The sequence below is a fragment of the Carassius gibelio genome, chromosome A14 (genome assembly GCF_023724105.1).
Source record: "Carassius gibelio isolate Cgi1373 ecotype wild population from Czech Republic chromosome A14, carGib1.2-hapl.c, whole genome shotgun sequence".
NCBI classification, from domain to species: domain Eukaryota; kingdom Metazoa; phylum Chordata; class Actinopteri; order Cypriniformes; family Cyprinidae; genus Carassius; species Carassius gibelio.
This window is the reverse complement of record NC_068384.1, coordinates 3834319-3854259: the sequence shown is the minus strand read 5'-3', so window position 1 is coordinate 3854259 and position 19941 is coordinate 3834319. Positions and strand designations below refer to the sequence as shown.

Genomic DNA, 19941 nt, shown 5'->3' with positions numbered 1-19941 from the left:
TCTAGGAATATAATCTCTTATTAGGATGGAAATATGTTACCCTCTACAAAACAGAACAGTGAAAGTAGTGATGATGGTGTTGGTTATAGTACAATTATTAGTTGTTTTGTTCTTTCATCACTTTTAATTAATTTGAATTTGGGAGAAAAAATAAATATCTTTATATTTCTATATTCTAATCAGCTGTAACCATTCATTGTTTTGGTAATGCAGTGATCTTTATCACATTTGGAAAAATAATTACTTTGAATATCAGATGCCTGCAACTAATTATTCTTATTTCATATTATTTGCAAGTATGTCATATAGTTTGCATTTCCTTGATCTGATGACACCTCCAGCTCCGAGGAGTTTCAAATCTCGCAATTAGCCTGAAAATAAAGCAGTAAATAATTGGCTTATTATCATGCAGCCTTGAGCTTGGGTTTTGTGTACAAGTCTCGGAATGTTTAGTTTCAGAGCATGTGTGTGTTTTACATCTTGGTGTGTCCATGGTTTTGGTGTGTCCAATTAAATGTCCCGGGAGCTCGTAGAGGGTGATAGCTGTGCAGGTATTCAAAAGTCTGGCTGATAACCCAACGTACTGAGACTGAGAGGCATTATAAAGAGGAAGAGTGCTCTGAGTAGATGTTTTTGGGCCTGTTGGTTGTCTGGTGAGTGTGTTTATTACTGATTGGTTTTGAATTGAAATACATAAATTGAAATACATAAAAGCTTCAGAATTAGTGATAGAGGGGTGTATAGTGTTTATTGAGGGTCTGTGCTCCAGTGGGTTATATTACAGAGCTGGACTGTGTTTCTGCCCAGTGGGCAGCACTGACACTGGTGGCATGCACTCGGTGCCACAGTCATTACTTGAGCTACTGCAGCTGTCAGCGAGGCTCTGTGACTGGCAGCCTGGCTCTGTTAAAGAGAGTGGTGACTAAATGCCTCCTTTTCAATATAAATGCTTGTAAAAATAAAGACATAGAAAGTCTGGAAACATTTTCTTAAACAAGTATACTACTGTATTTTCAGCATCATTACTCCAGTCTTCAGTGTCACATGATCCCACAGAAATCATTCTAATATGCTGATTTGCTGCTCAAGAAAATTTTTTGCTTATTACCAATAATTAAATCAGTTATGCTGCCTTTTTTTAAAGAAGTCTGCAGATTCCATTAATTTGCTTTGTTGAAATTGTGATTCATGGCATTTGTTTTGTGGCTTTTGGAGTATTTCTAAAGAGAACTCCTGGAAAGAGTCACACTGTGTGTCTGTGTGTGTGTGTGTGTGTGTGTGTGAGGGAGAGAGAGAGGGAGAGAGGGAGATAGAGTATGAAGCACTAGTTTTTGTGTCTCTTTATTATAAATGGAGAGTGTCAGCTGGCTATTTTTAGCAGCTTCCAAAGTCACATACTCCTGCATCAGCCGTAGATCCTAATGCAATGAATTTTTAATCAACGTGTTCTTTGAAGAAATTCTATTGAACCTATTTTGTTTGGACTGGATGCCCTCTTAAAGCTAATGTTATGCTGTTTTGCGGTAGTAATTAAAGAAGTTTTTTTTTTATTTATTATTATTAGAGTATTTCAGCCTTTGTGTTCAGAACAGAGGGCCGTGTGTGTTTGTGTGTGGGTGGGTTTTAGAGTGGGGTTTCAAGAGCCTGTTCATTTCCAGACTGATTTGATGACTCTTCTCTCAGACTGTTATTATTGCTCATTACAGGAGAGGATTGGGCCAAAGAGGCTGAATGTGAGGGAAATGTTTCGTTCGGAGCCCAGCGTACAGCTTGCATTAACTTGTGTTACCACCAACCGAGCTGTGTTTTAATTAAACCTCAGAATAAACATCCACGAGTTCAACAGCATGACCTCCAGACCAACTGCACTCTGAGAGAGCAGGTATATGTGAGTGTCTTTGTGAGGAACGAGAGACTGTACTGAAAAACACTGAGATTAATTTTAACAAAAGAGAATAATGGCAAAAAAAAAGAAAGCAAAACTTCTAGATCTTATTTTTTTTTTTTTGAGGATTCAAATTATGGTTGAAATATGTTTCACTCTTATGATCAAGGGATTTACAAATGCTTTGCATTTTCAGTTTTTCAGTCTGAACCAGTTAAAAATAAATTGTTAATTCACAAACGGCACTGCTAAAGATGGCCAGAAACAGACTTTACAAAGCCATTTGAATTTGCTGCTTTTTTTAGGCCAGTGGTTGCACTTGAGTGAGTCTCTGAAAGTAAGCAGAAGTCTTGATGCCTACTGCTTCTCTTGGCTGCGACTGCTTGTGCGGGCATCCTTCCTCAGCATCCCACACTTGCATTGAACCACGGAAAATATCAATAAACATTTTTACTGAGGCTGGGCCTGGAAAACAAACATGGTGGCTTTCTGTTCCTGCTGCCAGTGGGCCATCGGAGCTCTACTGTGAAACTAATGCAGTGTACTGAAAGACAATTGCATTCTGCTCCGCTCTGCCCAGCACAGGCACAGTCCCAGAAAGAGCAGGGGGTGGGTTTAAGTGCTTACCTCAGGCACACAGGACTGTGTGTGGGGATCTGCTTTTAGCAAGAGTGAGCTGAACCATGTAGGTTTGGATCTGTGTCAAGCTAGATGACCTCCATGCTGCGCTATTGAGACTGGCACAAAACTCCACTATGCTTTCAGTGTTTTAAGACACACATACACACACGCACTGTCCTCAGTGAATCGGTTCTTAAGTTGTAGTTGGTGTACATGTTTCCAGGGTGCATGTAGCAGTGAATTAATGCATAACTCTCTTAGCACAAGCAAATGTGAGTATGTTGCCCTGCCTCCCTGATCACATTATTGTGTGTGAGTAAAAGTTGAATTAATGTTTAGTGCATTTGGAAGCAAAATTTCTACTATCTGTATCTATTGATTGGCTAACCCATGCCTGAAAGTTTTATTATTCTATTTACTAGGAGCTGCTATTAATGATATTGTCATATCAGATATTTGCTGAAATGTTGAGTGCAGAATAACACATTTTAGTTGCAAATTAATACGGTTGCAGTGTTCAAAACAGCAATATTCATACGCCAGTGTTGTAAACAAAGAGGTCTAATACCTGGAAAAAGCTGTGTGTTTATTTCGATGACAGTTGCTTGACTTTTTCAGGATATGAGAATTATGTGATTTGAAATGTGATCTTTGCTAATATGCCTTCAGTTGTACTGCCAGGAAGTTTTGAGCCAGTCGTTTGAGCCATAAATTCCATGTGACTAATCGTTATAGTGATGGATTCTTTGCGATTGACAGATACTTTAGAATGGTCAAAGATGCTTTTTGTAGCCAGATGATGTAGTTGCAGTATCTACAAACAGGTGCTAATTTGACCATGCTAACCAGCCAAACCTTGATATTTTGATTGTAAAATGTGTTAATTCGTCAAATTCGTCTTAAGTGATGTCAATAAACAAGTTGGATTTGAAGCATACTTAGTATAAAATAAATGTATTTTAAGTAAATTATGGTATTTTATTTATTTATTTATTTCTATTACCCTGTGTTTTCAGTGAAAATGGGTGGTTGGTTAAATCAGGGTATAAGAGGAGGTCGTCTCACTGGCTCTTTCCTAATTACACTTTTATTTATTCACAAGCAGGCACAAGCGTTTTCCACTAAAATAACACTCTCTTTTACCTCCTGTGATCCAGGGCCTTTCTCCGATCTCCTTTATCATCCCAAATTGACATTTATGTTCTCACTCCTATTGTTTCCCGAGGTTTCTGCAGCTTATGTCCAGTGGTTTTTCAATTGGTATTAGTGTCTGTGTGCTGCTGTTGGTTTAACTGTAGCCAATCAGAGGAATTTGATTTTAGCTTTGTCCTTGAATTTGTGACTGATGGTTTGTGCAGATGTTTTGATTGTATTGTTAAACATCTGAGCAAAAGTATTGTCTCATTTTTAATAGTTTATAATTCATGTGCGTCAGTCAGTCTGTTTATAACAGGCATCAATTAGATTCATAAAACATTCATGGACAAAGAAAAACTCGATGGTAAACCTTCATTTAGTCATTCCTAAATAAGTGTTTTAGGCTGTATGAATCTGTCAGTGTCCTAAAGTAAAGGATACATCGAGAGTGAAAAGGACGGCGATTACTGTGCGCTGCGGGTGTGAATTTTTACCTTCACACACACACCGGGCCTTGACACAGCCATTTCATAGTCGACGCAGGATAAAAGGAGATGATGCATGCAGAGGTTTACGAATGAAGAATGCTTCTTCATGAATATGAAAACAACCTTTTCATCAGTCCAGGAAGGGCTGACGGGGGAGCCTGCTGTGTTTCACCTCGACCACAAGTGACTTTTCCATTTGTTGTTTTCTCAAGCTTTAGACAAACAGCCTTTTCTCTTTTTAAGCCAGTTGCGCAGGTAATAAGGTATTTCTAAAAAATCAGTGAAATATATGCAGTTATTTGACTTGTGCATGTTATTTTGTCTCAGATTCATAAAAATGTCCTGTTGTCAACTGGGAGTGGTTTGAAGCATAATTTGTCTTGTTCGTTATTGCTGTGTTTAATAAACAAGCAATATAGCAAACTCAATAAATTGACCGAGAGTAAGTGTAATCATCTCACCTGTCATAACTCCTTAGAGAGGCTGGATAAGGCAGTGAAAAGCTCTGTTGTGTACCATACTTTGCAAATGTTTGGGGTCAGTAAGATATCATATATATCAGATATAACAAAGTTAATTAAAATATATATTTTTAAATAAGATAGAAAGAAAGTCACACTTCTATTCAGCACAGAAATACATCCAATTTGTTTTTTTTTTTTTGGTTTTATTTGAACTTTGGCCATGTTTAGCATTATAATCCAACGTAAGCGGTGTAAATAACTCAGAATGCATGAAACAGGCCTTTAAATTATGGCAGTAAAAATCAGAAGTGAAAGTAAAGACATTTATACTGTTATACAAGCTTTCAAATAAATGCTGTCCTTTAGAGTTTCTATCCATCAAAGAATCCTGAAAGATATATCACAGTTCCCATAGAAACTTTTCAACAATGATAATAAGAAATGTTGATTGAGAGCAAATCAACATATTAGAATGATTTCTGAATTATTATATGACGCTGAATATTTGGAGTAATAATGCTGAAAATTACGTTTTGCAGCACAGGAATACAATTTTAATTAAATTGTAATAATATTTGAGATACTGTGTGCACTGTATATATGATCAAATAAATGTCTCCGCATATGATATTTCTTTCAAAACATTAAATAATATTGCCGACCCCAAACTTTTGAATGGCAGTGTCTGTGTTTGTAGGTTTCTAATATGAATGGGTGATCACATAGAAGCTCCTGGTTGGGAAAAGTAACTATGAAAAGCACCTGAGCTACCTAAACTTTCCAATAGACATTTTAAGTTTTGAGATTTATTTTGCTGTCCTAAAATGTTTTAGTGCATGTATATTTGTGTGTGTGTGACCATTGGTTTGTGTACACCTCCTCGGGAGGGTTTTTGAGTGTGCATTGGCAGATGCTAAATGTCTCTCTGGGGTTAAGAGGTCACCCCATTCCCTCCACACTGAACATCTGTACACTAGCCTCCCTCACCCTGCACCAGTGCCCAAATTCAGGCCACGTCTCCCAGTTTCACTGTTATAGCAGCATGCTGACGAGGAATTTTACTCCAGCCACAGGGATCATGCCTCTAGAGAAGAAGAGGCATTCATCTTGTGGCCTCAGACAGCCATACATAGTGTTACAAACAAAAGTACCCCTAAACAGAAGTTAACAATGTCCAGACCTATTTCCAGCACACCTATAGAGATAATGAGAGAGAGAGAGAGAGAGAGAGAGAGAGAGAGAGAGAGATAAACTAAACTTTACTTCAACTTAGCACTGCAGAATCACTTTCATATTCATATTTTGCAAACTTGGAAGAAACAGAATGTAGGAGAAAGTAGGGTAAGATATGTCAATTTCTATGAAAGCCCTTAAGAAAAATGCTTTGGTCAATTATAGCTAAAATATCAGATAAAAAGTCATGATATACTATGTCATAATTGTCAGTTAAAAATTTGATTATCTACCAAAGCATGATCATTTATTTATTGTGTGTGTGTGGTGGAAATGTGCTTCCATATATTATTATAACTGTAGATGATAAATGCTTTATTATTTCCGTTCATCTGAAGCTGTATTATTATTGTTACACTCATGTCTTTATATTTTTACTTACCTACTATTTTATCCTTGCCTACAGAGGTTATTAAAGGCATAGTCCAACCAAAAATAACATTTCTGTCATCATTTACTTGCCTTCGTGTTGTTACAAGACATTTTTTCACTATAGATTTCATCACTCAGTGCTCACTGATCACAGATGGATCATCAGAGCGTGACACCCACAGATAAAGCCATGGGGCCAGTGAGCTCAGATCAGTCCTCAGTGATCTTTAGAAAGGGGATCAGACCCCATCACCCACCCCACTGTGCCTGAGCACCAGGATCTCTCCCAATTCCCAGCATTCGGAGTCCGGCTTTACTCTTATTCCATGTTTGATCCAGCACTGTTGCCATTGTAATAAAATGATTAACAGCAGATTACATGGCCAGGCCAGCACTGATCCACTCTACTTACACACACACACACACACACACACACACACACACACACTTGATCTGTTCTTCTTTGGTTGGATTTATATTGTAAGAACAAACTCTTGACGTTCTGTTTTGTCAGTACACTTCGTTTATGAATTTAATCCCCCGCACATACTCGTCCTTCTCTCGTAGTCCTTGGCACATGCACATTCTTGTGTTTAAAAAGAAAAGAAGAGCAGAGAGAGCACAAGAGGCTTTTTACTGTCACAGATTTAGCATCTCACAGAGCAAACACTTGCTCAACAGGGGCCAAGCACACAGAAAACAGTTGATAAATAAGAGCATGCTAGAAAATGTATTTTCTGTGCACAAAGTAAGAAATGAATCTCATTGCACAGCCAAAGGGCAGTCTACTTAGATTTGGAGTGAGCAGTCATATTTATTAATGACTTTGTTTGAAATGCTGTTCTGATGTGTATTTATTTATTAATTTATTTATTTTAAAACTAGCTGTTGACATTTTGCAAAATTACACTATTAAAACAAGTTTACAATAGTGCTCTCTTTTTTATCTGTGGTATACATGTGGTACTTTAATTGCCATATTAATAAACCATGGTTTTAACACTCAATATTTTGACATTAACTTTGACATTAGATATGAAATCTTGTTTTCTTAAAAACAAATAATAAAAATAATAATAAAATAGTAATATAATAATAATAATAATAATAATAATAATAATAATAATAATAATAATAATAATAATAATAAATGAAAAAGAAACTCATACAGGTTTGGAACAACATGACAGAATTGTCATTTAGTGAACTAATGCTTATTAAATATGTGTACTGGAAAATGAGACAAAAACACAGATTAAGTGCTTTACATAAAAGAAAGTAAAATAATCATGAAGAAATAAAACAAGGAATTTTAAAACTTTTAAAATGATTAAAACATTTACTTAAAATGAATTTAAAAACAGTTCGAAAATTATTTTACATTAAAAAAAAGTGCAAATATAATGCATACAGTTCGGACATAGTACAGTGCTCATTCAATAAATGCACAGCTAAACAGATGGGTTTTTAGTCTAGATTTAAATGTGACTAATGTTTTAGCACATCTGAAACTCATTTTATGCAGTGTAGTAAGCTGTGAGTCTCTTCATGGGCCTGATTCATGTATAGTTGTATTGATTCTCTTCATGATTCTCTTTTAGCCCATCTGCTCGTACTGATCAGAGTCCTGACAGCAATAGACAGGGGATTGGGCCGTGGAGCTCGCTCTCAGGCATCTGTCATGGATCAACAAGCATGAGATGGGCAGGCTGAAAAAATGGAAATGGTTTTGAGTGCTGGTGGGAAGAAAATTTGGATTGGGAGGTTCAGCTTTATTGCATTACTCTGTGTTTCATGGGAAAATATATTAGGAGCATGTTTGATGCTTCTTGTTTGGCCTCCTCCCCGCTCTCTCTTTCAGTTTTCCTCTGATAGACAAGAATAATAAATGTAACATGATAGAGAGATTTGTTTTCTTTCTGCTTTAAAACTACATGCCAGATGTTTCCGAGCACCACAGGTTACCTCATACATAGCAGCCCCGAAGTGAAGAGCCTCGCACCACAGCCGTGTCCGTGTACAGAGTGTTTCGTGGTAAAAGAGTCAAACAGAGCTGGTGCTTCCTCCAGATTCATACACTGAATTCAAGCTGCAGTAAAGATTACACTGAGCCAAACAACGTCAATTAATGCTGCTTCATGAGGTACGAAAACACAGCATCCAGCAACGCCAGCGCAGCTTAAAAAGAGAAGACAGGAGTTTCCTGTCTGACAAGCGTCTTAACAAGCTGGGTGGTTGAGTGTTTTAGGGGCTTCCTGCCGCCTCGGAACGTCTGCGTGTGAATTGGGAAAGAAAGAATAACAACACAAACAGCTTTGGCAGACTGTCATCACTGAGAGCGTCCTTTCGTCCCTGATTTGATGTTTATTCTGATTGCACTTCACCCTCACAGTGCCGTTATTTTGTTTGGATTTCCTGCATCACTTAACGCACTTTTTGATATTGCCAACTGATAATTGATTGACAGTCTGATAAAAGGATTTTTCAATCATTTTTCCCCAGGAGCTCCAAACCATCACAGCCAGTCCACCCTGCGGCCGGCCATCCCTCCACCGCACAACCACCAGACGCTGTCGCACCACCAGTCCTCTGCCAACTCTCTCAACCGCAACACGCTGAGCAGCCGACGCAATCCCATCCACGCCCCTCCCTCCGCCCCGGGCGAAGGGCCCACCACACCTGAGTCAGTGCAGCTGCAGGACAGCTGGGTGCTCAACAGCAATGTCCCGTTGGAGACCAGGTCAGTGGTCACTTTTTGCACACAGCACATCTGGGTTGCGTTACCCAAAAGTGAACCGTGTTTAGGTTGGCTAACGATGCTTTTGGGAAACGCACCCCTGTATAATTAAGCAAAATTAACAATAATTTAAATTTTAGACACACTATGAGTAATAATAGAAACATTAAATACTTTTTAATTATATTTATTTATTTTATCTCAGCTCTCTTGTAACACTGTTTCCAGTCAGATTCCGGAACAGAATATAACTGTTGTATAAATGGAAATAAACTGTAGTTTTCTCACAGAAAGGATCATGCAAAAAGCAGGTTATATTTTAAATCTGACAAAACAATCTCTTTGTGCCCCCAAGGGAGCAAGATTATTGAGTGCGATGTGACAGAAATTGTGTCTCAATCCAAAGAGTTGTTTTTATTAAAATTCTAGGACTGTTATTAGTTGGGTGGAAGCAATTTAGGTATTTTGACAGGTCTAGTCATTTGAAAACTTTTTTTAACCTAATTCTGGTAAAATAAATTACAGAACTGAATAAATGAGTAGAAATGTATTATTTTCAAACATAGAAACTAATTTGAAAACAATGCCTAGTTCTGCATTTATTTCTGTTAGTATAGACTAGAGTATTATTATATATATATATATATATATATATATATATATATATATATATATATATATATATATATATATAATTTATTTATAATGAAATTTATTTATTAATTTATACATTTATTTATAATGGAATTATAATGAAATGTATTTTTATAATGAAAATGCATTAAAAAATAAAATAAAAATTATATTATGGTAATTCGCTACCCAAGAAACCTTTCTTACAATTATCAACTTAGAATAGAGTTGTTCTTTTAATAATGGTTTCTTTTATTAATTTTTTTTTTTTTTTATTTGACATTTTAACACTATAATATACTTATTTACAAATGTGTCCATGCTGAATTCATTTCTTGAACTTTTGAATGGTAGTGTTCATAGTCATTTCAAACTTTTTCTCTCTATTTCTGTTTACAAAATATTTAGTATTATGGTATGTGACTTTCATGCTCAGTAAACAGTAGTGTGTGCTTACAGACCACACATGCACACTGCATTATGTATGTGCAGATTTTAGAGTATTAGCATTCATAGTTCCCTCAAATGCAAATTGTCTGTCATGCGTATACATTCACTCAGCCCTGTGCCTCAGCTTTCTCATTCACACTTTCTCTCTCTCTTTCTTTCCCTGTATGTTTCTCCTGCTGGGCTGAGGGTCACCTCCTCTGTTCCCAGATCAGAGAAGCAGCATACCCACATGCACTATTCATGAGGCCAGGCTGCATGTTTAATTCACTAGGACAGGTCTCAAGCCTGTTGGAACTGTAGGTTCCTGACTGGCTGTAATTAAAGCAGGGACTGATAGGTGGTCCTGTATGTCAGCATGGGCCATTCAGCACTCAGGCATGAATGCTTTGGGAATGCTGTGTACAGGACTGGATAGTGACAAGGTTTTGTTCAGTTCAGGGTCACCCTGTGATACACACACAAACAATGACAGTATGCTTGTGACCTCCGGTGATGACTGTCTGCTGTGTTTGATTGCCATATTTCTGCTGCTTATAATGTGGACATGTCCATTGGCTCCTTCCTGATCACAATTTACCCAGATGATGTGGTTCGCGTCAGGGCTGTTCAATCTTTACAGATCCAGAGACCTTCCCCCAGCCAGACTCAAACCCAGAATAGGGACCCCTAGTATTACAATGCAAAGATGCTCTGTAACACTTTATAATAGCATTCATTGAGAACATTAAACTTATTATAAAATGCAAATAGATCTTTATTTAGAAATTGGTTAATAGAAATGCCATCAAAATTTCGTGGGCCCCTTGGAGTACCCTCAGGACCCCCTGAAGGGAAAACCCTTTGTCTACACGAACAGCAAAGTGTTTCCTGAGGAGAAAAAAATGAAGGGAAGATCAACATGTAATATCACAGCAGTAACCCTGACATGTGAAAAATGATGATATTTCTAAAACTTTTCTCATCTGTGGGTTCCAGCGTTGCATTCTGTCCTTCGGTTCTTCAGATCTCTGTCATCATAAATCTCTGGAAGTTGCAAATGTGTGTAATATTTATCAGCTTTATCCCTGAGTATTATTTAGACAGCTAACTGGCTCTGTATAATTGTCACACAATACTTCCTCATTTGCTCATAAAATTATGAAGGGGCCCTATAATGTAGGCCCGACGCTCAGCATTGACTCAGGTGTGTTAGAATAGGCTCCTATACTGAAGCCATCAGGACTACCCAGCAACACTAAGCCTGCCATCTGCTGAGACAGAACCACACTCCCCACACCAATCCAAACCTCACCAAGCCAGGAAGCCGGCCCAAACTCTGGCCCCCCTCCCCGTTCCCCTGCTAGCAGACGCCGCCCCCTCACTGCAGCTTTTTAATTGGGGTTCTGTCAATGCAGATGGGCCACCTGTCACGCACACGCACGTGTAATTCACAAACTCTTTTCCAATATATTCACATTCATTAACTGCATTACTCATCACATTTGCGGAGGCTCTGTAGTCTGGTGAGCATGGGGGATATAGAGAAGTTGCGAATACAGATTGGACCACCAGCAAACCACCCAGGATCTGTGCTGGCATTGACCAGCATCACACACACCACTCCTGGGCAACAGGCGGGTTTGTGCGCCTTCTCAGAGGAATCTTGCAAGTGCCTGTACACTTCACTATGGTTACAAGTGCTAACCTCAGAGACACTGATCCTTTTGCATGCGTCTTTAAATTGTGCTAAAAAAAATTCAAAATGAAACCCACCTTTATGCTGTTATTAAAATATAATGCATACTGTTTATTAAGGTTATCATTCTCTGAAGGTTTGCGGTCCAGTTTTGCACAAAGTTGCTGGGTAAATTTCAGTTACTTTCATTGAAAGTAAATTACTATCAGTCAAATTGTTATTATTATTTATATATTTTTTTTTTTTTGCAAACAACTGTCAGGGTAAAGGTCCCTTGATGGGTGGAAAATGATCATGTGAAGCTAAATTAAGAAAAGTTTTCAGTGCAAGAAACCTTGACTTCAGTAGGATAAATAATGATTTCTATAAGAATATAAAAAGCAATTTGAAATGAAATCAAATATGTAATAAAAAATAAGCTGCCATATAATGCTTAAAATGGCATCCAGCCCATTAAGTAGCTGAATAGATCAGAGATGTGTTCAGCTGTGTAAATAGCACAGAATGTCACATGAACAGACAGGCGCTCAGTTTCTCAGTGTGGAGAGAGTCTGTGTCTGCAGAGGCTCATCTCCTCTCGCCTCTGGGTCACACAGCACTAAGCCGACACACTAAAGTTAATAGGCCTATTTTTATTTTTGTATCAACAGCACAGAGAGAGCATTTTCACACACTGTCTGCCTCTCCCTGACCCAAAGCACAGACTAAATCCACCTCTGCAGATTTATAAACCAAAGAGAGAAAGTTTGGAGGAAAGTCTCCAGCCTTGTGATGCAACAGCAGCCTCCTGTGATGCCATGCTCGTGAGAGTTTCTTGGGAAGCTTTTGGTCTGCACTTTTCTAGGTACTTTTCCATGGACAAATAAGTTAACTTGTGAGTGGTGTGCTGTGCATTGCATAGTCAGTTGAGGAGCGGGTATGAGTTCCCATAGGATGAACATAATTTACGGCTTGTAACACTGCATGTTTCTCTTTGTCTCCCAGTCACTTTTTTTATAATTAATGGGTATTTTCAAAGCGCATTTTCATTCAAATAGATGCAGACAGTCTGTGCAGTTTTGTTTAAAAGCTACCGATGCTTCGTAGCCATAGATTAATTAATTTAGTTCTTTATTGAAGTTAGAATTTCTCATTTATTTACTTATCAATAACTTATTTGTAACTTTTTGTAACTATTGGCACTTATTTAATACAATTTTTCCTTGTAGGCTTTTCTTTTTTTTTTTTTTTTGAACATTGCATACAAAAGCAACATTGTTGCTCCATCTGAATCCATCCTGTTTTTATTTCAAACACAGTAGGCTTTGATATAAAATGTGTAAATTGTGTTTGTAGTGTCTTTGACCCGTTTAATATATATAAACTATTTAAAATTAATCCCTCACATCAGTGATTATAACTTTGTCTAAAGTGACCCCTTTTATAGAAGGTTAGACACAGAAATAGACATACGGTATGGGAATGTAATCTCTGAAAGAGTGAGTAGCATGACATTTAAAAGCAAAGAATATTTTTCTTTCATCTTGAAATTGGAGGTCATGCCCGTTTCTGTTTGGTGGATAACTTTTAAAGAGGTTTAGATTGATTACCCTGAATGTTTCACCTACAGATTAACACCCTGAACCATTTAGACAGGAACACACAGCTCCGTGTGTGTGTCCTCTATGTAAATGATGTTATTTTATAGGTCAGGACTTTCCTGTTAAAGTAGAAAAGCAAACCTCTCTCTGAGAGGTGCCTGCACAGCTGCCAGTACCGCAAGATTGATTGCCAAAGTATGCAGTAGTCAGACAGGTAGAGGGAGAGGATATAAACAAGCTGGGGGGAAGGGGGAGGATCCGAGAGATTGTTTGGCTGAGAAGGAGTGAGAGGGAGAGATCAGAAAACAAGGAGGAGGGTGGAATCGGTATTCCGCAGCACAAATGACTGAAGATGGCCCGGTCCTGTGAAGGCTTATTTCCTATCATGGAGTGAGGCCTTTTCACCAGCTGATGCCTACTTCAATTTTGTTCTCATCTTAGGACGCCTCGAGCTGCTCTCTGCTCCCTCCATACAGACTCGTGCACACTCAAATTAGATTCCCAAGCAGGTCGCAATATCACAATTGAGCCAAAGAAGAGGGCTTTCACATGCACAGTGTGCGGGATGTTTCTGAAGGTGTGTATTGTGGATACAGCATGGCTGGTGTTTGATTTTGTGTGTGAGTTTGGAGCAGGTTCCTGTGTCAACGTCTTAAGCTGTAGTTTGGGTCCGTGTGCCACGAGAGAATTAGATTTTTCTGTTTGTGCAGATATCATAGATTCAATTTGACTTGTGCGATATGCTGTGCACACATTCACAGGTCCATGAACTCCTTGAACCAGATGCCTCTGCGGTTCTTTCTACGGCACATTTGATGTTGCAGCATCCATTCTGCATCATTTCACATCCATTAGTTATGGGTAATGTAATTTTTGACCTCAGAAGATGATTCTTGTGAATATTTAATTGTAGTGCTTGCAATCTCACTCATGCTTTTTATTCCCTGTTTATTCCTGTTGAAATCACTGGATTTCACTTGCAAAAATGCTAAACCACTGTAAATTTGACCTTAATGATTCCACTGTATTAGTTGCATTGTGAATTGTGAGTGACCTTTATTGCACATTTTGTGGCAACTTTTGTCCTTCATGAAAATGTAGTTTGCAAAGTTTACTTTTTATTTTGTTTTTCATTTTTTTGCTCAGAAAAAGAGGCCAGAATTGTTGTGCAATTTTAGGTTATAAATGCAGCTTTTAAGGGAGAATAAAAGCAGGAAAATAGTCCTGAAAGAAAATTGTTTGAATTCCTGAGCTCCGGCTGAGAAGTGCGCAATGCAAAATTCTGCTTCTCTCTGCCTCTTTTCTTCCTTTCTCTCTATTCTCCCCCCTCCCTCTTTCTCTTTCTCTTTCCCTCTCAGACTTCATCAGTGGTTGCCAAGGTATCTGTGTGGGGCAGATTTAAATTCTCAGCTGCGCTCCGAGGCCAATTTGTTATCCTAACGGGAGCCAATCAGAATACAGGTGCCGCAGCTCACTGAAGATTTATGGGCCCTCTCTCTGCTTGTGTCGCACGCAGATCAAATTCTGGATATGGCACAGCAATCCCAGCAAACATAATTAGAAACGTTTTTGGAGACCTTTGTTTTGGTGTGTTTAGCTTACCCATCGCCCAATAGTTTGATTGCAGGAGAAGAATGTGGAGAGAAGCAAAGTTTAACAAAGCTGAACAAAGTGTGATTCAGGTCAGGGAGAAACTTGTCTCGGTGAATCTGTTCTCATGCTGGGTGTTTTAGGATGTGGGCGTTTTGAAAAAAGAGAAAAACTGTTAAAAAAAGTATTACAGTATGCAAAGAGAGGTATTTCATGACCGCGGTCACTTACCTGTCTTGATAGGTGCTGATGTTGGTTATTTAAAGTGGAAAAGTGATGTATATAATGAGGGTGTCAATCAGAGGCGCGTGGGCAGCGAGTGTGAGATCAGACAGTTAAATGAGGAATAGATCTGGAAATGGAAAGTTAAAAATGAATAAATAAACACCGGTGTCTGACACTAACTGTTTGGTGATGAGGGTTCTTCTGGGGCTGTCACAACTAATGAGAGGCAGGGTCCGTTTTCAGCAATGCATATTTAACAGGGCTCAATGACACACACACACACAGTCACACACACCTGTCTAACTGAGACATGGTCATTAATCAGCTCTTGCACACTACACACACCATGACCTCAACAATGACTTCATCAGCGCCTGCAGAGAACTTAAAGAAAGTACCTGAGCTTTTCTTTTTCTTTTTTCTTTGTCTCATTTTGTCCTCTTCCTGTCTCACGTCTCATCTTGACACCTCTCCTATCTTCATTTCCTCTCTTCTTTTCTCCTCTGCTCTCCTCATCTCATATCATCAGGTCTTTATGTCTCATCTCAACTCATTTTTCTCCTCGTCTTTCCTCTGCTCTGCTTATTTTTCTCCACATCTCATCCCCTGTATTCCAGTTCCTTTGTTTTGTCTCAGTTTTCTCTTGTCATATCTCCAATGTCCCCATCTTGTCTCTTTGCATTTCCTTACTTATTTCCTCCTGTGTCATCTCCTAAGTTGTCTTCCTTCCTCATTTTCCATCATTACTTGTCTCCTCTTCTCCTCTTGTCATCTCAGCTCCTCTTCTCGTCTTGACTCCTCTCCTTCATTTGTTTTACGTCTCATTTCTTGTCTCTTTATCTGGCTTCATCTTGTTTTCAGTTCTGTTCCTCTCTTTTACTAGTTGTTCTGCCTTTCTGTCCTCCTCTCACTTCCCGTCTCCCAGTAAATAAGTCATGTTCCTCCCTCAGATCATTATGTCCCTGGTTTCTCAGTCCCTGTGGACTTTGAAAACTGCAAAACTGCCATTGTCTCCAGACTGTCCTCTTCATAACCCCACCCTGTCAGCACTCCTTTTTTTGGCTCAATCTGGCCTCTCTTTATTTCCTGTCCACCCCCTGGTCTGGCCTCATCTCTCTCTCTCTCTCTCTCTCTCTCTATCTCTCTCTCACATCTCCCATCATCTCTGTTGGCTTCAACTCTTCCCCCTGCTTCCTCCCAAACAATGCTTGACATAAATCACTGTCAATTAAGCACGCCGTGTAAATCAAGCATTTTAATTTCACAATTAAGCCACTCCATCCGCATTCGGCTTCCCCTCACCGTCCCGAGATGAAATGAGCTTTCAATAGAGATTCAGCCAATAGCTATGAGTTACACTTCAGCTTGAGTGCACGCGCTTCCAAAATGACCTTAATTAATTTCCCTCCGTCACCCCTGTCAGCTGGCAAATTAGTGGCTGCAACCTTCTGCGTGGGTAAAAATGATTTGGCATTTAAGTGACTGACTTGACCTTGTGAGTCGCCTGACTTCAGACAATGGCGGAATGACACGGAGGCGGGCCACGGGAAGCGAAGCTGTATTTTTAGACATGCACTTTGGCTGCCTTTCTGTCACTCTGCTGCTCATTGCAGGCCTGATTACTGCCTACCTGTAACCTGCTAGCTTCCCTGTACAGTTTGTGCACGGTCGCACCTGACAGGAAGACGTGAAGGGAGTTGATGTGGGTTCAGATAGAGGCATGGTGCTGGAGGTGGAGGTGGAGGTACCGCCTGTGGCATCACACCATCAATTGGAGAAGCAAGAAGGGTTGAAAGAACATTTCGAAAGAGCGAGACCGAATACGAAGAAATACGAAATTTCACTTTTTTCCACTGTTGACCGAGCTTCTTGGTTCATGCACACCATTATTCAAGCTCTGCATGTGTTTTTGCAGTACTGTGTGTATGTGTTATGCATGCATGTGAGTCAATGAGGCCTAAGGCAGTGTCGATGTCACCCTCAGCTGGGGAAAACCGGCTTTGTTATGTAAAGCCACTGTGTGGAATCCTCCATGTGGCCTCCATTCATTATACTGCTGCATTATTATCATTTATTACCATTCATTAAATTTATCAACCAGCTGTCACTCTCCGTCTCTCCCTTAGTGGCTTTTGAGAAGGAAGACCTCTATCTTTTCTTTTGTATTTCTTCTTTATTTTTTATTTTTGAGGTTTATTTTCCTTGTAGGCTTGGGTGAGATGAGCAGAGACAGACGTGGTGGGTGTGGAGTCATGCCATGGAGAAGATTTTTTTTTTTTTTTAAGAATCAGACTTAAGATTTTTTGAAAGGGACAAATTAAATGTGAGAAGGGTTTCTTAACTGTGAGTGCTGGTATTTAGTCTTCCATCACTGGTATTTTTGCTGTTTATATTGCTCCATTTGTCTGTGTTTGTGTATTTCAGTCCTATTTAGTAGAGGGGAATTTTAATCATTTTACCAGCAGGTGGCAAAATGTAACTGTCTTTATGAGTGAAGATATTGACCCATGCAAATGATTGTCAAAAAAAATTGATTCCTTTAGGAAGGAAACAAGTTACTCTCTTTGAATGATTCATTGAATCATTTAGTTAATTCATTCAAGCATTTTGATTCTTTAAGGAGCAAAACAAGTCTTTGAAACTGATTCAAATTGTAACTAAACAAATGACTCAGTTGAGTCTTCTCCACCTTATTTTTGGTGGAGCGAATCCATTTGTAAATTTAATATGTCTAGCTTCCGGTCCTTTCCGAGTCCAGCAATTTTTAGCTGTGCAATACAACTCATTTTGCTGCTTGATCTTGCAAACTGATGTGTCTTACCAATTATGAGTTAGTAACTGAATTATTTATTCAACCTATCTGTTCATTCGCGAATCAAACTAGTGACTTACTAAATTAGTAAAAGCATACTAGCATAATACTCTTTCAGTTTCTTTATTTAGATCTTCAGTTTTAGACAAAAGGCTGTTTGGCTCCACAATCATAAACTGACAAAGTGGCAATATCTTCTCTAAAATATAAGTTTAGAATTTTAAACAGAGAATACAAGATATCAATACTGAATCCCAAACTGTGATGGTAATCTAAAATCCCTGGCCATGTTTTCTTGTGTGTATGTGCTGAATGTAAGAGTGCACCGTAGGTTAAAACTTAAAAAATACATCAGTGACGGGTTAGTTAGGCACTGACCCCAGCTGTCCCATCAGGCTGGATTCCAGGGGGTTCAGTCTGTCCATCCATGGGTGAGTGTGGGATGATAGAGGGATGTATGGGGATAGGCCGATAAGAGTTGGGGGTAATGGAAGGGCTGAAGCACGACGGAACAAAAATCAGCTCTGGAAATGGAATCCGCCGCTGGAACGTGTCCAGAGATATTGGAAGGCATCTTGTGGAAAGAGGCTATTAAAGATCACAGGAGTGAGCAGCCTGTGGCTGTTTCCTTCGTAGGTTAGAGGTACGAAAGACGGATGTATCTGGGGGGTAGGGTGTGGGGGCCGGTCCAGAGACAAGCCTCTCAGGCAGAAACCTGACCGCAGAAAAGCTCTCAGCCTCTTGATTTGGTCTTAATAGAGAACGGGACCTGATAAAACACGACCAGCTCCAGGACCCCACGCTAATCATAACGGCAACATGACCGCAGCTGATCCATTTTACACTACATCTCTTTTTAAAAATGCATCCTTGCTCCAGGCACGACAGTGCTTTATGTGAGACGAAAGTCCTCATTTGCAGGGCAGGAAACACCAGCATAGGGCTCAAAGCATTAATTAACTGCTAAATTATTTAAGTACAATGCTAAATTGTACAAGTTTCATCAATAATCTATTGTAGCATTAAGGCTATGTTAGCGAGTATCACCACTAATGAGAGCAGCACGGAAGAGAGACTGGAGAATACCCGTGTGACACCAGAGAGACCTTTTTGACACAAACTTTCTGAGTGATGTCATTTCTTAAAGGTAAAGCATGTCCTTTGTTTTTAACTTGTGTTAAATATCAATAAATATTAATGGTCATCATTTACTCAACCTCATGTCTGACTTCCTTTCTTCCTACTGTGCACGACAAAGAGAAAGCTGACTTCTGCTACAGCTTTATTTTTGCCGATTAACGTTTTGTGTACATTTTTAGGGCAGGATTAGCTCTTTGTCCAAGCAATGGGAGGCAAGGAAATAGGAGTGTTTTGAAACAGTTCTGTTTTGCACAAAAATGACACTTTTAAAGCTAGTCAGGGATAAAAGTGATTTGTTAGATCTTTCAGAATTGGGCACCATTGTGGAAAAACATTCTGTGGAATCCTGCCAGTCTGTTGTTACATGGCTCTGTGGTCTATGAACTGTATTTATGATGTTTTTGCAAGCTTAACGCTGATTATCAGTGAGTATGTTCTGTCTCACGGTAGTCTCAGTGCTGAGGCTGCATATTAACAAATCACCTCCTGTTCGTCTACGCCTGGAGTCCATTTATGAGGCTGTAATGATTAATCTGACTGTGAAGTACACAGCAATATCCTCCTGTCTAGATTTTTTTCCATACCAGAAAATCTAACCGTTATGTACGATCTAAGTGAAGTGTGTCTCTGTATAGCATGTGTGGAGCGGAGGCATTTGAATTATTGAGTGACTTTGTTGTGTAAGTGTCCCTCTGAGGGCCGGGACGGGCCTGCGGTGCTGTGTGTATGTGTGCCATATGTCCACTGCTCCACACTGAGGCGCTGCATACACTGTCCTTCACCCCCAACAAGCACCTGCGACACTCTGTGATCAACGTAACACACACACACGCACACACGCACGCACACACGCACACACACACACACACACACACGTACCTTAGAGATTAGAAAGAGAG

At 39.2% G+C, this 19941-nt stretch overlaps 1 protein-coding gene across 1 annotated transcript in view; it reads left to right on the top strand.

The window, feature by feature from the left end:
• LOC128027289 (teneurin-2) overlaps nt 1-19941 on the top strand; it is a 410843-nt gene that overhangs the window by 317424 nt on the left and 73478 nt on the right. Inside the window, exon 7 of the mRNA XM_052614746.1 lies at nt 8703-8940. Coding sequence (XP_052470706.1) covers nt 8703-8940 — 238 coding nt within the window. The remainder of the gene's footprint in view (nt 1-8702; nt 8941-19941) is intronic.